Source organism: Rhyacophila brunnea, unplaced genomic scaffold (genome assembly GCF_057557595.1).
Source record: "Rhyacophila brunnea isolate RB1 unplaced genomic scaffold, BYU_Rbru_1.0 scaffold_16, whole genome shotgun sequence".
Taxonomy (NCBI): Eukaryota; Metazoa; Arthropoda; class Insecta; order Trichoptera; family Rhyacophilidae; genus Rhyacophila; species Rhyacophila brunnea.
Genome location: NW_028232816.1, coordinates 10,465,138 through 10,483,635, shown reverse-complemented (window position 1 = coordinate 10,483,635; position 18,498 = coordinate 10,465,138). Strand labels below are relative to the sequence as shown.

The window sequence follows — 18,498 nt, the reverse complement described above, 5'->3', positions numbered from 1 at the left end:
GTCTTGCGACAATAATAAATAAGGATGTGAGATAGATGGGGAAATAAGGAATGACAGCCACCATAATTGGCCCAACCAGAGTATATCCAAAAGGTTCTCAATTAACTTCGACGCGACGTCTTCTTTTCCTACGTTAAAGATTTTTGTATTTGCCGTCTAATTTTTTTTCTAATATTTTGGGAATTTTTCAGATATTTTAAATTACGACGACAATTGCCCACTCCACAAGAATCCAGATCAGCTCGATAGCGACAAGGACGAAGTAGGAGATGCCTGTGACAACTGCCCAAATATACCAAATACGAATCAGCTAGATGTGGACAATGACGGAATAGGAGATGCTTGCGACCCTGACAAAGACAACGATGGAATACTCAACGATTTAGATAACTGTCCCCTTGTCTCCAACAAATTACAAGAAGATGAAGACAGTAAGTAGTGCGTAGTTGCCATGAAGATCCTTCATAATATCATTAATAAAAAAATCCAGATCATAGACGGTATATACCAGTGATTCTCATGTGCGGCCACCAGCGCTTGACGGAATAATATTTCAAAACTTTATTTATAAAATTGATTGAATACACATGACTTGTTTTAAATATCTTTCCACGCTCAAATGACCCATAGTGTATTTTTGTGATGAGATCATGTGTGAAATAGTCCATTTCTGAGAACAGTCAATTCAAAGAATTGGCAACAATTGCTTTATTAATATTGTCGATTTTTCCTACTACTGTATACTGTGGAAGATGATTCAGTGTAATGCACTTCATAAAAAACAAATATCGAAGCCAGTTGACAGATGTAAACTTAGAAGCGGCTTGCATTGAAGATTTACATTTGCATTATTTTTAAATAAATAGATATGTATGTACTAACATATTCAAATGTCTTTTATTAAATAGACTTGCCTATAAATAAATTGATCCATTTTTTTTTGTAAATAAAATTTAGGTTACATTTTTCAATCACAACAAAAGCAAAATTTGGTGCGGCCACCAGACGTTTCTATAGAACTGTCAATGTCAATTGTGTGGCCACAGTTAAAATTCACGTGAGAACCACTGGTATATACTATATAGAGAGAGGATGAGGATGGCATGAGCTGACTTTAGTGAGTAAAGTTTTACCAAGTGCATAGCCAACACGCCAGTGTTGCCATAATATAATTTATAAAAACATCACTTGTAAAATTATAACATTGGAATAAATATTCGATATGTGGCAACACTACGACCACACAGTCACACATATTTTAGAATAACCCAGGAAAGGGTTGCGGAGGAAGCGTGAAGGGGGTGAGGCAAGTGCGTGAAAAAGTTCGTCATGTTTTGAGGGACAAACACTTGCAATAGCTCTATCTATATTTTTCTATAATCTAAGGAGAGGATATTGTCCGGCTAGATGCATCCGATTTCAGTGTGTTAAATTACTATGAACATAACGCGTAGTGGGTCGTAAATAATTATTATCCGGACTAATTGAGACAAAAGTATTCCAGAATCAGCGGTCCCCAAAGTGGTGGTCCGTGAGAAAATTTCGTTGGTCCGCAAATAAATGTGGATATTATATTTTCATTTTTTAATCCACAGGAAACCAATCCGGAAAAATAAGCCACCGAACGATGCAAGATGCATGAAATCATCTCAATCGTATCTGCACATGTTTTGTCTTTCTCTCGCTTCGTTTCGCAGTAGTTTACTCCTTTAGCATAGTGGTATTTGTGCGTGGGCGTGATACCCGGGAGATGCAGGTTCGATTCCTGCGGGGGTGTCTAACTTTTTTCAATTATTCAATATATTTTCTCGGAAATGTTTTCAAAATTATGTATGTTCAACCTATTTTACTTCGGAATTAACCTTTTTTTCCGAGTCCCTCGTGATTAAGGCACATAACCATGATGGTTTGTCCATCTGATGGTCTTCTCCATGGCTAAGATCCTTAGATCTATCAATTTCTGTATTCAGCAGTACTCAGCGCCCTTGTAAAATGTGAAACCTGCGCCAAAAAATGCTGCTCTAAAAAAATTCCTTTACGCCTTACGGTATGCCTTATACATGACGTGACGTTTTTTAGGACTGACTTTGGCCACCCGCTCACGCAGAAACTAAAATCTGACGAACTGGTTGGTGATGGAACTCATAAACTGGCCAATGACTGATGCTTCGCATATGGGGCTACTGAAACCTAATAATCTCATAACCTCAAACTGTCAAACCCATTGTCTTTCCTACTTCATTCTAAGCTTTTCCGTAATATCTTTACTCGAATATTCTGGCAGCCTGTAATTATACATGCAGGAGTATTTCTCAACATCTGAATAAAGTAAATTAAAAATCGGTTCGCCCATCTTTAACTTTTGACGTCTTGACATGTTATTGCTTGTTTAGTTCAGTTCAGCGCTACCATTTTCTTTAAGACAATATGATTTTTCATCGAATCTACTAATATTGGTACCCAGTGACGTCCCTAGACAAAATGCCGCCCCTAGGCAGCGTCAAAATGCCATCCCATTACATATACCTACAGCATTTTTTATTATCCTTTCAGGACTTCAATACCTATCTAATAAATACATTATTAACAAAATATAATATACTACAAAATTACTACATCAATAGACAATATTGCGAGTCCACGGTTTCAGATACATTTAAAAATACACCTGACAACTTTCAAAACTCGCAAATGATTGGAAAAAATATTTGGATAAATTAATTAGGTAGGTACCTAAGTATGTACCTACCTATAATTCAAATATAATTCGCAAATCTGCACGTGTCATTGCTGGTCATCAAGGAGTGATGTCCAAAGACAACGGAAGTAAACTAGACATCGCGAACCCGACGAAAAAAATACAGTCCTGTTAAACCGTTTATTCTAATTAATACATTTTGTTTCCAACCAGTGAGCTGATTTTTTAATGGAAAGATATTTCCGTTATTACTAAGTCTAGGTACCTATTCCTATATATATTTAATGATTCTCCTCGATTTGCCGCCCTTCGAGTAACTGCCGCCCCCAAGCGACGCTCAATCTGCCTACCCCCACGGGACGTCACTGTTGGTACCACTGTGTTATGGGTGACTGGCAACTGAGAGACAGGGAGACTAGCATGTCGCATCTCCTCGGTTTCAGTCGCGGACGTTTTGAAACTAAGAGATTCCAGTCTTGCCGTCAGCGAGCCGCAATTGAAATACATTAGCTAGATACTGGAGTTCAGTCTCGTCTTTTTTGAGTATTCACGTGAGCGGATGGCCTTAGGGGTAGTCACTTAATACTACGGTCACCCCGTCTATTAACCCCTAATCAATTGTTTCCTCTTCTGCTTCTTCACCCTCTGTTTTACCTTTTCTTCTTCTTATGTTCACTATAGAAAATGGCGTCGGAGACGCATGCGAATCTGATAGCGGTCCAGACATTATTCCCAATGACGACAACTGTCCCCATATGCATGTCGCCAAGGAGGATTTTAGGTAAGATTTTAGGTACATCAGTATTTTTAATAGGTATTCTTCCTCTTTGCCACGCTCATTACTGAGAATCGTAATCTTTTTGCAATTGTGTTGAATTTTAAACCAGCTTTCTCTAATATAATAATATATTCTCCGGCACCCTGACAAAACCACCCAGATATTGCCGTCAAAGCAAATCCGCCCGCAAAAATGGTTGCATGTAAATTGTTCGTAAAACTTTTCACCGTGGCACAGTTCGCCGTGAGCTGTCTATCGGAAAAAGATGACCGTATACTATACGGTCTCCAATTGTATTAGATTCAATATGAACATTGATTCAATTTTGGAATCAATGCTGATTTTGGAAAAATTCTTGAATTCAAGAAAGAAAACCTAACCTTACCTAAAAAATAATCCAGTATATCGGCTATTTTCAAAAAAACGTTTGCTGCTGGCTTCCTGTAAAGTGTAAACCGACTAAAACCGCGTTTTATTTAGACATGAATTTTATGTCAGTACTATACGACCCAAAGTGGTTGTACGGTCTTTAATATACGGCCATATATTTACGATACAATATTTCACGGTGAAGTGTGATACGGCGAACTGCATACGTACAAGTTTCCGGACATGCGCAAAAATACCTATATAAAACAAGCGCTCTTTTGGTTTTTCGAATTATAATGTATCGATATAAATTTACATAGTTACGATAATCGGTGTACTTTGAGATTTAATCCGTTGCAGCTGTTAGTAGAGTAATTACTTCAAATCATCAGCTCTTAACGCTTAGCTGCATAGCTTAAACCTGAGTTCCTTAAGGGGGGACATGTTCAGCGTAGGTCAAAATGGAGCTTTTGTTCTATTTTCAAAGCTTGATCCTGGACATACCTTAAACGTTGTAGATAAACTATTTATATAATTTTGAAGCCTTATTATCCGTTATATTTATTTTAAACATTTTATGACTGCATAAAGTATTTTTTTTAGATAAAATAGTATTCTTTTAAACCTCTCGCTCTAATGTTTTAGAATATAGTCATATTTCAGTACATAAATGTGCAGTGGTGTTAAAATTTTATACATTTCTTAATTTTTAAACGCATTTATAAAACCATCAGTATAATTTATATCGACATTATTATAGTGAAGTATTTACGATAAAAAAATTATATTGATAATCTCTGTGATCCCAAATTTGACAAGAATTGGGCATTTTATTATTCAAAAAATGGGCAAGATTAACACATTTGAAGATAATTCTAAAGATACCCATTATAAGCTATGTCTTTGATCATTCAAGTGTGATAAACATCCTACGAATAATGATTTCTATGTAATAATTATTGACCTAAGAATAAGGTAGTGTTTTTTTGAAATACGCCATTTCTTTTGGCATTCCCCAGTGGTTAAGCTACAACATACGACCATAGCCATAAATTGACAAACTATTGAAGTAGGGAGTAAAATGTGTGAAATACACCAATATTAAATGAGCGTCAATGCATAAACCGAGAGCATCAGAAAAATAATAAATTCGTTCATTTAACCAGCTAGATGCCACTGACGTTCTGGCACGTGAATGGCGTCTAACCGCCAGTGCCACGGACGTGCAGGCAGGCACTTGTTTATACGCCGAATTTTATGAATGTTATCTTTTCTTAAATATATATAAAAAAAAACTGTTTTACTTTCACATTATTATCTATATTACAATATTATTTACTCCATTAAACCCATGTATGTATTTCCAAGATTCAACGTAGGTACGTGATATTAACATTAAATGTATTAAATAGTATAAATAATTATACTAGACATTTTTGGCCGATTTTATCAACGCTATTTGTATAAATAAAATAAATTATATTAACTATCGAAAAAAACGTTAATCCCGGGTCCAGTCCCGGGATTGTCAAATTGTAATCACGAAATCCCGGGATCAAAATTTTGGCTCGGGATTGGATCGCTACTAAGGACTGAATGTCTCTTGTAACAATATTATATGTAACTTTCAGGACGTACCAGACAGTTCTGCTAGACCCTGCATCAGAGTTCGAACCCAACCCCAACTGGACAGTCTTCGATAAAGGAAATGAAATAGTGCAGTTCAGCAACGGAAATCCAGGATTAGCTATCGGGCACAACGATTTCAGTGGAATGGATTATGATGGCCTCTTTTTCGTTGACACAGAAATGGATGACGATTATTTTGGAATCGTTTTCAGGTATGTCTTACAAAGGTTCTCTTCTCGGTCATTCCCTCGTGGCTAAAGCGCGAAAGATATTATGGTGCATGTCGCGGACACGTGACGTCACAGTAAGCTGCCGATACGGGAAAAAGGTGTGTCATGTCATTTTTCTTTGTGTTTAAAATGTTATCAGACTGATAGTCCCATCCCGTAGCACATTTTGAACCTTTAAACGAACATTGTCAGTTGGCAAAATCCACCGAAATCACCAAAACAACAATGAGGTCACCTCACGTTGAACGTCACTGCATCGATACCTGCATGACGTTTTGAACGTTTTTATCATTTTCTACATGCCCACACTTTTTCGAATCACGTCAAAATCACGTTTTTGTTTTTAGTGGTTGGCACTATGTATTTTCTATCAGAATATTGTCTATTATCTATGGTCTGCAGGTTGGGTTCTGTTCAAAATATTATCTAAGGATATAATACCTATTGCAAGTAACTTCCTACGCACACATAGAAACTGTTAAAATATATTGATAATATGATGAATAATGAATTCAAAATACTAATACATTAGAGTTGGCATTTTCTGTAAGTGAATCGTTCAGAATATTCTGCAAAATGACGAAACCATTGACTAAATAATTTGTCGCCGTGACAGCGTGACAGTGACGTGACATGCATCTCAATTTGATCACAACTTAAGCAGTCAATCTAGGCTTCCTAGACTCGGGGTGCTCTTTTTCTTTCACGCCGGAGTGAAAGCGGCCATGCCGCACCAAGCCAGCTCGGTGCCAGCTGAAAACTTTTGTCCCCTATCCAATATTAAAAAATATTGATTTATAACATGTAAAAACGATTTCAAATAACTAAATTGAGCACAATTTATTTGTCGAGCTTCAATATTGTGACCATACCTAAATTAGATTTGATATAAATAAAAAGAATTTCAAGTTATACACATTAATATTTTTATAAAAATCGATGTTTTTTTAAATTAATATAAAAAATATTAATACTATGAATTAGTCAAAATTCTTTAAGAAGAAGAATTGAAAAATAAACTTAATTATAATAATAAATATGACCATAAAATATATGTTATAATAAGAGGGGGGCGTAAACAAAATTCACATGTTACATTTAAAATAAAAAAAAATCTTTTTAATGTTTTCGTTGAAATTGTAAATTATCAAAAAAATGTCTTAAATGACAAGCTTCGTATTTTTCCGCTAGGTGCCCCTTTAAAAAGGGTTCAGTAAAGGCTTCACCTTAATGAATGAAATAATTTTTAAATTTGTTTTGTTTATTAAATGAATGAATGGTTTATAAAGTAACATGTTAAAGCCCAGAATTTTTGATAGTGCGTATAAAATAGTCGCTGGAACTTAGTAATCATGACCTGTTTTCCCCCACCTGTCTCGCCGATAAACCAGTCAAAACAGTGATATAGGTAAATATTGTTTGGCTGTGTTTATTTATTTAAAAGTTATAAGCTATTACATAAATCAGTTGCGAATACTCAATACTAGGCGATTATTTATAGCCTACCTTCTTAAGAAAAATAATTTAATTTGCCAACGACATTTGTCGTATATATTCAAATATATTTAAAAAAAATATCGATTACAGCACCATCTGAGGTTAAAAAACATATGTCACAGAGTGCCATCTGTTTTTAACGTATTTTTTGTATGGACTTTAATGTCACATGCTTCAGTAGGTATGCCTATCGCAATATATGTAAAACGATAGGCTCTAATGCGTAAGCGTAAAATCTTTTCGTAAGTATAACATTTTTGTCTATGGCTGAAGCTTTGTTAAAAATATTATTAATCATTAGATAATTTTAATACTTAAATAATTTCAATGGCCGTCAATCACATAAGTACATATAAATAAAAATAGATTGTTTTAAAAATTGAAATAATTTTATCTGATTTTTTGAAAATAGCTCATCGCTCAATTTATGTTGTCAGTGAACTTTTGATATTACATTGAATTAGTGTGTCATTATCGATAGTGTGTACCTATTCATCAGTAGTAATATCATATTATTATCTTCTTATTTCCCATATGTATACCTGAAATGTGTGTTCTTTTTCTCTTGTCTCCACAGCCTACCTCTTTCCAAAAGTGTAATAGTCGGACGTCTAACATGCGCAGATGCGGTTTCTTCTAGTGCACAGAAATTAGGCGAAGCAAACGTGATTATTGATTACGGTAGCTGTCATGGAATGTACATAGGTACATCAATAATATTGCATCGACTATGTCTAGTTTTCTGTCAAAAATATCAAACCTCACGCCAATGTCTTATAATTATAATGTAACAATTGTTTTAACATTATTACAGACTTTATAATATATTTTTGACAGTTACCAAGACAATAGCAAGTTCTACACGATGATGTGGAAGAAAAATCCGCAAACATATTGGTCTGTTACACCATTCCGAGCAACTGCGGAGGCTGGTATTCAAATAAAGCTTGTCAACTCGAGCACTGGTCCTGGTGAGATGATGAGGAACGCCCTTTGGCATACCGGAGACACTCCTGATCAGGTATTTACCTACCACAATAATACAGCTTATTAGGATAAGATAGTGCTTCCAGCTATTTCATACAACTTACTTACCTACTAACTGTCATTCATAAATTTAATTATGTACCTACAGCCTACAGGGCTCGAAATGGACCGGAGTAATCTGAGTCGTAAAATCTACAACATTGTCGTTCCGTCTAATGGAGAAAATATTTTTACCGTTTCAGCTAGAATGGCCATATAACAAAAAATCTAACACATTTATTTTTATAAAACACACATAAAACTAGATAACTATGCTAATATATTCAGAAAATTAACGAGCGCTCCGGTTCGTAAAATTTTCCATTTCGAGTGCTGCCTACCTACAACATCAGCAGTGATTTTCTTTGACGCAAATGACGCATTCGATTCGTCTGTAGATTTTAAATGGGGGCTCCAAACAGTTCAAGGCAGTCATACAAATATTAAATAAATTGCACTAATATATTTAAAAAGATCATATTTTTTCTAACAAATTGAGTATAAAATATAACCTAAACTCTAAAGCAGGGGTAGTCAACCTGGTCCCTACCGCCCACTAGTGGCCTTCCAGCTTTCATGGTGGGCAGTAAGAGTTTTAAAAACATTTTCATTATGTTTTTTTTTAAAGCAAACTTCATGCTTCTATGTATGCAAAGTATAAATAAAAAGATAGATTTAACTACACTAAGTTGTTTTATAAACATTTGTTCTGGCAAACTTAGCGAAAGTCTGACATAAAGTTTTTGATAAATAATTATTATTATACGCTTTAACTTGCTGTAACTCGGATTTATAAATTTTATAAAGAAAAGTTACTTCCCTAATTTATAAATCACCATTACTGTGGAACCGATGGGCGGTTAGAAATTTTATAAAAAAGTTGACTACCCCTGCTCTGAAGCATCTTACTTCAAATGGGTCTGTAATAAAACAACTTTACTCAAACAAATAAAAATAAAAAATTAACCACTAATATTGTTATGATGTGCCATCACTGTCATTATTAATAACATGTATATTTGTTGCAGAACATGATTCTAGAAAAGAGGTAGATAGATAATTTACTAGGTACCTACTTTGATGTTGAAATTTAATGATTTTATTTAATTTTTTGTGGTGGAGGGCCTCAAAAAAGGACACACGATTTTTTGCTTGGAACGGTACCTACAGAATTTATTAAATAATTATAATATGACATCTCTCAGGTGAAATTATTATGGAAAGATCCGAAAAACACCGGTTGGAAATCCAACACTACATACCGCTGGCTGCTTCTTCACCGCCCCGTCATCGGCCTCATCCGACTGAGGATATACGATGACGACACTACGGTAGCTGACTCCGGAAACATCTACGATGATACTCTCACGGGAGGGCGTGTAGGAGTGCTCTCCTTCTCTCAGGAGAGGGTCATCTGGTACGATGTGCACACTCGATGCAATGGTATGTAACATTTTATTATTAAGATTTATAATATGGTAGGTACATACCAAAGATTTTGACAGGGCTCGAAACGAACCGGAGCATGAAATCTCCAAAATTATTGCTCCGTGGAAAATATAGTTTGATCATCTGAACTAGATAGGCTATATTATTATGTATTCCAAAAAATATAACACAATATAGCATGCATAATTTCGAAAAGAGACCCATAGATGGCGTGGCCCATTGACTAGACATCGAAAGCGTTATGTAGACAGATTAGAATTTAACTCTATATACAGCGGCGTAACTTGAAAAAGAGACCCATAGATGGCGATATGTAGACGAATTAGGATTTAACTCTATGTTGACTCCGAAATTGATATCAGATCTCTCAGAGCCAGTCAGTTTAGTCTGATTAGCTCTGACACTTTTAATCTTACAGGTCCTCTATTTTGAGACTAAGCACCTTCCACTATCGAGATTCGTTTCTAGTGATAAGTGTGGTATCTAGTTTTAAAATGTGATACCTACCTAAACTGAACTAATACTTTGGCATGTTCATCTGGTTATTTGGTCAAAACTATCCTAAAACAATTACTTTTATAAAATATAGATAAAATTAGATAAGTATGTTATTATTTTCAGAAAATTATTGAGCGTTCCGGCTTAAAATTTTCCAGCGATGGATTTTGAATAAAAGATAGATACTTAGAGCTTTTCTTCGATAAAAAACAAAAATTGAAGCAAAACACTATTATTGCTTGCTAAGGGGATTTATAGCAACTTAGGGGGGATGCTTCTACCTACCAGAGGCACCTAGCGAAAAAATACGAAGCTTGCAATTTGAGACATTTTTTGATAATGAAAAATAAGATATTCTACCTAGAAAAGTATTCATTTGGGCTTGCAGAATGTTAAAAACTAACATAACCATTTTCAATTTATATTCTCAGTTCAATGAAAACAATTAGGTATGACTGAAAAAGTTATTAAAAGCTATTTATGTTGAATCTTAACAGCCCCTTGCGACTGGTCTGGTTTGGGAAAAAAAAAGGTTCCCGCCTCCGCTCCCGTTATGTATATGCAGTCACGTCGATGCGCGACCGTCTATCATAACCCTTAAGTGTGCCAGTTTAAGCCCTCATTTTTGTCCCGAGCGGAGCAGCACGGGACTGGTGATGCAACCTTGCACCGAAGTGCAAAAGTAAATGGATTTTATTTATTTATCGGCAACTATCAAAGTGTCTTTAGTTTGACGAGTCGCAAGGGGAGTCGGGGTTGTTCCGCTCTCCGTACGCTCCGGTGAATATAGTAAAGGCCTCAAAATTGGCTTCGGTTGCCACCATATCCGCGTGTCCTATTAATTGGGCCCGAATGGGGTCGGACCCGGGCAAACAACTTCGCTCGTTCGAGGCTCATAAGTGAACAGTCCCACAGTACGTGCTCTGCGTCCTGCTGGTCATGTCCACATGAGCAACCCGACCCATGTCCTGCCAGGCCAAACTCCTGTAATTTGGCCGCAAAGTTTCCATGGCCAGTCAAAAGTTGACTGGTCCAGTGGGTCGGCAACAATCTCCTCGTCATATGTCTCGCCGAGACATCCGGAAAGTTAAGAAATGTCTGGCGGCCCTTGGCGGAGGCCTCCCATCTCGCCTGCCATGACGCGTATGGGGTCTTTAAAACCAGCTCAGTTACAGTCTTTCTGTATAAAACGCCCTCAACTCTCAGTGGCGGTGTCAAAGGGCAGTGACGTCCCTAGACAAAATCTCGCCCCTAGGCAGCGTCAAAATGCCGCCCCATTTTTTTTATCATCCTTTCATTACTCCAATATCTAAGAAATGTGTTGTATGAAGCATGGCCCTCGTATCCTGAAGCGGACCCCCAGGCTAGGATCTTTGGCAGCCCCCCTACCTATCGCTAAGGATAAAGGCAGTGTGACGCTCTACAGTAATGTTTTCCAAATGATGTACGCGTTAAAATTGATGTGTATATTTAGTGTTTTTTTGTAAATTTTAATACACCCATTTGAATTATGGAGTTTTTGAGTATCGCTACACAATTATAAATTGTATTGTACAACCACATAATTTTAAATAATAACATTAGTGAAGAAAATAGCACCGCAGGCGAATTTTTTGCTATTCGAGCAAATTTGTTATATATGTTTATTTCACTTATCGACCCCGGGACCCAGGCTAGAGCCCTGTCAGCCCCCCCTTGTGGGGGGCATGGTATGGATGGATACATTACTAACAAAATATATACCTACCACTAAGCTGGATCATACAAAATAAAATTTAGATATTAATAAATAAATAAGCGAATAAATATAATATTAGTTAAACACTTACCCAAATCACCAGAGTCTGAGATGCCATTTGGTTGATATATCTGACACATTTAGTATGTATCTGTATGTAATACCTACGCAGACGTAATATTTTTACACCATTTTTTCTATGCTATTAGTGTACGCTACAATATGTAAACAAAATAATTTTCCTCATTATTTATTTAATATAAACCTATTTTTAATCATAAATACACTATTAATTAATAATCTCAACATCCAACCGTTGATGATTGAAATAAACCACAAATCCTCACTATTATCAGCACAAAATATGTTTACAAAAAAACGACTTAAAATAAGGTATTGTTATTCACAGCACGATAAATACGATATAATTTAGGTAGGTACCTACTAGTGTACATTTTTATTACAATTAGCTGGTACTTAACGTAAATACCTATTATATGCATATGATTACGTCAAATGTCAATGGATTAATAATCATTATGAATATCTATTTTGCAATAGGTACATCCGGCAACTTTTAAATCTCGGGAGTGACTAGCAAAAATATTTGGATAAATTAAAAAATACGAAAGTATGTACCTACCTATAAATCTCTACCATAATTTTCCTTGCTTCGTCACCAACGTTGAAAGCTATATACCTAGTAATTATTTTGTTTCAATACCTACATTCGTCGCTTGTTCGGCGCCACCTATGGCGCGACATAATTGGTTTTTGCGCACATACCTACATAATATCACTATTATGAAAGGAACTCTTTAATCTGAGTAAATGACATTATATTATTATGACTGATTTATTATGGGTTTTTGGTGTTTTACATTTATCATAATATTCATGTGTCTACGCGCCAAGAGTAGTAAAAAATATATTTTTATTGGCATTGTATACGAAACGAGACCAGTCAAAAATAATACAAAAATTCCTCGAGAAGCGTGGTGACATACTAAAATCTGTACTGTAGTAAGTACTGGATAAAAAAAACATCTCCAACGCTCTGGTTATAATATAACTATATTATATATAATAATATAACTATATAATTTCTATATAATACCAAATAATTCTCCTCGATTTGCCGCCCTTAGAGTATCTGCCGCCCCCAAGCGACGCTCAATCTGCCTACCCCCACGGGACGTCACTGTCAAAGGGACACCATCCAGTGTTGTACTGATCCCCCTCAGAAGGAGGGTGATCGAACCTCTTATTTGGACGTGCAGGTCAAGGGGGAAGACTAAGCCAGAACCGCCAGGGCGTCTGTCGAAGTAGTTCTGTAAGCCTTGGTAAGGCCAATCAGGGCAGCCCTCTGGCCGCTAAGCAGAGCCCTCTTGACATGTGACAGCGAGGCTTTTGTGTGCCAGACGCTGGAGGCATAGCCAGCAATGCCCATGAATATAGCCCCATAGGCAATCTTCAAGGCACAAGGCTTTAGGTCCCAGTTGTTACCCGCCAAGCGAGAAACTTTTTGGTAGGCCGAATTGGCCTTCGCAACAATTACTTGGGCATGTCTCAGAAAGGTTAGCTTATCATCCAGAGCGACCCCCAGGTAGGTCACCACATGAGAAAACCTGACGGCGGAGTCGCCAAAGCGTACACTAGGTGCTCTTTTAATAATGTTTATTCTCGAGCTGCCCTTGAGGAGGACAGCTTCTGTTTTGCCAGGTGCAAAAGTGAGTTTGTTACGTTTACCCCAGTCAAGAATTCTCGACAGCGCGTCCGAAGACACGCGCTCGAGGGCGGCACGACTTGACGAACCGACTAACAGAAGAAGGTCGTCGGCCTACGCCACAAGCGCGCATCCCGGAGGCAGTGGCAACGTCAGGACGTCGTCATTGAGTATTTCACTTCACCGTTTTGGATAGCATTGCTAGGTATTACTTATTGTATTTCTTTTTGCAGAAAAAACTGTTCCGATGGCCGTGTATCAAGACCTTCCAGAAAATCTCCAAAAAAAGGTCACATCGGAGCCGAATTGGGATAGGATTGGAAATTATACTAAACCAAAAGAGACAGTACTCCTACCATTGCCGACTGACTATATCATCGGCTCATAACTTTGTGGGTAAAAGGTTCGTATCCTGGGTCTGGCAACAGAGTAATGGACTTGATTGTTTAGTACCTCACTGACAGACATGCATACATCCAAAGACATTATTTTGAATGCCGTGAGATAATATTATCGTGGGTTTAAAATAAAACATAAATAAAAAAAGATAGAAGTGTTTTTATTTACGAATGTTTACAAAACGGTTCACACTAAAAAATAAACAATACATCCTACATGGAAAACCTTACAAATCCCATGTCCAATGCAATATTTGGAGCACATTATGCATCTATAGATATCAATCGAGCTACGTTTTGATTGTGTAAGCAATTGTCAGAAAACAGTCTTCAAAAAAACTCTCTTTTCAAGAAACATAGATTTATATTTTTAATTGTATATATCATTATTCAATTTAAAAGTTTAACAAATGATTGTCTAAACTGTTATAAACATGTAATATTAGAACGGTTGATGCTGTGTGATAATTATTGATAACAACAGACAAATTACTATTGCACTGAAGTACCTATTTGTATATGGTCACCATCTTTTTTTTTTAAGGAAACAAATAGTTACATATTGATTACAAAAATTAAAAATATAATAATGAAAAGTTATTGCAACCAGCAAAGTTTCCATAAATCTTTGACAGCTGTTTCGACATTTTCTATGTACCTCAGACATATCATTGATTCACCATATACGATATTTAGCTGAATTCACATAGTTTTAACAAATACATAGTTTTTAACATGAATTCATATGACAATTGGAGATGTTCATTGGGTTGCCTTGGATGGCATTTGTATTATTAGGTGATATGGAGCTAATGAGATATCGACCAATATTGATATAGAGCCGAAGGTATAGATGAGCCAAAACTGAAAGAGGTATCTCCACAAGTGTAATGGTAAAATTTCAAACATCATTGGATGTACAGATGGATTTTTGTGATAGTTAATCTAAACATTCAAAATGGTGACGTTTCAGAGTTCATTTTATTTGGTTAATGTACAAACAATTGACATGGTCTGTCCAGTCACAGGCAGTCTTAGCTACATTTTCATTATACTGATGTGAATGTTTTCATTTTGGCACAACTCAACCATGTTTCAGGGCTCGAAATGGACTGGAGCGCACAGGAGCGCCGTTCCGGTAAACTCGGTAAAATTATCGCTCCGTCTCGTGGAAAAAATAATTTGACCATTTGAGCTAGATAGGCTACACCAGGGGTCGGCAAACCGCGGCTCGCGAGCCACATGTGGCTCTTTGGGTATTGGCGTGCGGCTCTTTGCCAAATTACCAATTCAGATTTATTACAAAAAGGTATGATTGTTGTCGTTTTAAATCCGCCCATTGCAAAAGTCAACAAATTACATTTGTCCCCATTTCATATTGACACAAGCACTTTTAAAATAGATTTTTTTTGTGGATTTAACAAGCAAAGAGTTATGTAGCTCCAAATTTATAGGTCTTGCCACCAAAATTGAGGATTTGGAGAGAGAAAAATGCAATTTAATTTCACAACACAACGGAGCTCTCTAAAAGATCTATATAATAAGATAGATAGATACGATGGACAATAAATAGCATTTAGAGAAGCCAAATAACCGATGTGAATTTGGAGTCGCGCCTAAAATTGAAAACTACAAGTTACATACCAAACATACAGACACTCTCCAAAGAAATGCAAGGAAGGTCATTCATTGTTCACATTAGTTTTAAGGAATGCGTGAATATTGTATGTAACTCATTTTCTGTAAAAATTATCTTTATAATGTCAACAATAAAAGAACTTATATTTTCGTTAGTTTTATTCGCAAAATCTTCTTCACTTGATAAATAAACAATAACATTCACTGAAATAAATCATATTTATAAAAATGTATGGTATGGCTCTCGAAAAAAATTTAACCGTTGTGATACTCATATTTGGCTCTTTTGGTCCAAGAGTTTGCCGACCCCTGGGCTACACAACAAAAAATCTAACACACTTGTTTTTATAAAATACACATAAAATGTGATACCTATGTAAATATTTTCAGAAAATTGTCGAGCGCTCCGGTTCGTAAACTTTTCCATTTTGAGCGCTGCCATGTTTCATATTCAAAAGGCGACGTATAATAATATGTAGTAATTAATAAAACAACACCTTTCATTCATAACATATTAAAGATTAAGGATGTACCTTAACAATAATAATTGTGTTCAGGTTCAATTTCAAATAGTTAGGCTGCGGCTTCTAGAGGAATAACACTTGATCTATAGATACATCATGGTCCAATGAAAGCTCCAGCCTTTAATACATAATATATGAGTTACATATTTAAGAAAATATTTATAACGTAATCAACACAATAGAAAAATAATGAAAATATATCTAAAAGGGCTTGTAAACGAGCCATTTTTTACAGCAATTTGATACGGCAATTGTGTAGCCGTTAATAGTTCCCTAAAACACGACAATAGTAGTCTACGTTTCCGAAAATTTATATCTATTGCCCATGCTCTCTGGCAACATGATTGGTCGATATATGTAATATCGAACGCAATCGAAAATACGGCAATAATTGCTATATAAATCTATTTCATTCTCGCTCTGCTACATGTATGCGTCTCTGTTTGACCACACCCCTAGCGACAATAAAAACATTTTAGTGACAGCCGATTTGACAACACCTTATTATAATTTTTCGCTGTGTCATTATTAATATTATTACGGTGTTATTACTAATCGTCAATTCACACTACGTACAATGAATAAATGAACAAACCGCAGGGTATTGAGAAGCTTATTAACGGGGTTTATTTACGTCTTGAACTATGGAACGTGGAAGCCAAACTATATAATGATCAAAATATGAAAAGGCCAATTATCAAAGCTGCACAAACGTCTGGATCTGGAACAATGTGAGCAATCGAAGAGTTGAACACCCTGAATAAAACTACTGTATGAATCTCCAGTTAGCAAGAATGTGAAAAAGTGACTAGCAGTATAATAATAGTAATCAGTGTTGCTTTCTTCATAACTGTATCTACTTTCTTTTTCTTCGCACTAATTGTATTTAACAAATACCTACTAAAAGTCAATTTTTGTCATTTTTGTAAAGTTTTTAAATAAATAATTATCAATAACTAATTTCTGGTTTATATTACTTATTGTTTCACGTTTGTTTAAGTAGGACCCGATCCAAATCCTTATTTTATTTGAGATTTCTTTATGTGATTATTTAGGACGAGATATGGGCAGAAACTTCATTGCCGGCCGTTGTTGTCACGTGTACGCAAAAAATACATCAGCCTCACTTGCCCGACACTGATGACGGGTCATACATTGCCCAGCAACTGGGCAATAATTGCATCATTTTTTTGACAATTGTATTAGCAATCTGCAATTTTTGATGCTCGTTTACGGGCCCCTTTATAGTAGGTTGACATTTTCCAAAAAAATTAAGTATGAAATTCACACGCAGCTCCCATTTTAAAAACATTATTTTGAAGTTTAAAACAGATGAACAAACCTTTTCACTTGGTATGGAAACAGTATTGCCATCATTCGCACCATGCATTGAAAAATCATTTAATAATTAAATTATACATGCATATTATTTATTATATTGTATAAAATAATAGGAAACATTTTGCAACGCATGAAAAAGATTTATTGGAAGGTTGTAGAAGACATTCTGATCATTTGTATGACTTCATTAACGGTTCAAGGTCGATTGATTTGCATAATCTAAAAACTTAAGCACACAGTGACATCTGTTTGAATAATTATGAAATATTAAGCCACAAATTATCGGTATTACAGTGATTTTAGTAAAACTTCGTTCTACATTCAACGTGTCGTTAAAAATCTGCAGCCTGTCAGATACTGCGATGGTGTGAGGCATAGAAAAGGTTAATATTATTAATATTGTGAAAATAATACTTTTAAATACGCAAGACACATTCATTGCCAGTGGTAAAAAAACAAAATGATGATGGGATTAGATACTAACTTTATAAGGAACCTTTGGATAATTTTTGCTATTATTTTACATTACATAATATGTTCCTAAATTATAGATTCCAGCGCAATGTCGGTTCCTTCCTGATATTAACAAGAATTTAGATATTATTCCGTACATCCTTGGATGGGGTGGGGTTTCTATTTTATTGTTAATATTATACAATCTGGTTATATTAGTTAATAAGTTAAGCTGGCACTAGAGGCCATTCTAGTCCATGGCTGACTGCACAACCATCCTCCAGATGTCTCTATTCCGATCTCCCAGTCGATCACACTCAGCCTCTCTGGACGTTATCCGCCTATATCCTCTGAGGGCACCCAAGAGACTGAGTGCCAACAGCAGTTTTGGTATGGAGAGCTCTAGATCCATTGCATTTCGGGATTGCAGCACCGGTATCCCAGTATTTTTCAATACTGAAATACCGGTTTTAAAAATCAGACAATACCGATATATTCAGTATTGA

General features: G+C 35.9%; 1 protein-coding gene across 1 annotated transcript in view; it reads left to right on the top strand.

The window, feature by feature from the left end:
• Window positions 1–15,246, top strand: part of LOC147074345 (cartilage oligomeric matrix protein-like) — a 29,064-nt gene extending 13,818 nt beyond the window's left edge. Inside the window, exons 4-9 of the mRNA XM_085943624.1 lie at window positions 192–431; window positions 3,380–3,479; window positions 5,477–5,686; window positions 8,039–8,222; window positions 9,433–9,670; window positions 13,872–15,246. Coding sequence (XP_085799750.1) covers window positions 192–431; window positions 3,380–3,479; window positions 5,477–5,686; window positions 8,039–8,222; window positions 9,433–9,670; window positions 13,872–14,026 — 1,127 coding nt within the window. The 3' untranslated portion in view covers window positions 14,027–15,246. The remainder of the gene's footprint in view (window positions 1–191; window positions 432–3,379; window positions 3,480–5,476; window positions 5,687–8,038; window positions 8,223–9,432; window positions 9,671–13,871) is intronic.
• The last annotated feature ends 3,252 nt before the right edge of the window (window positions 15,247–18,498 follow it).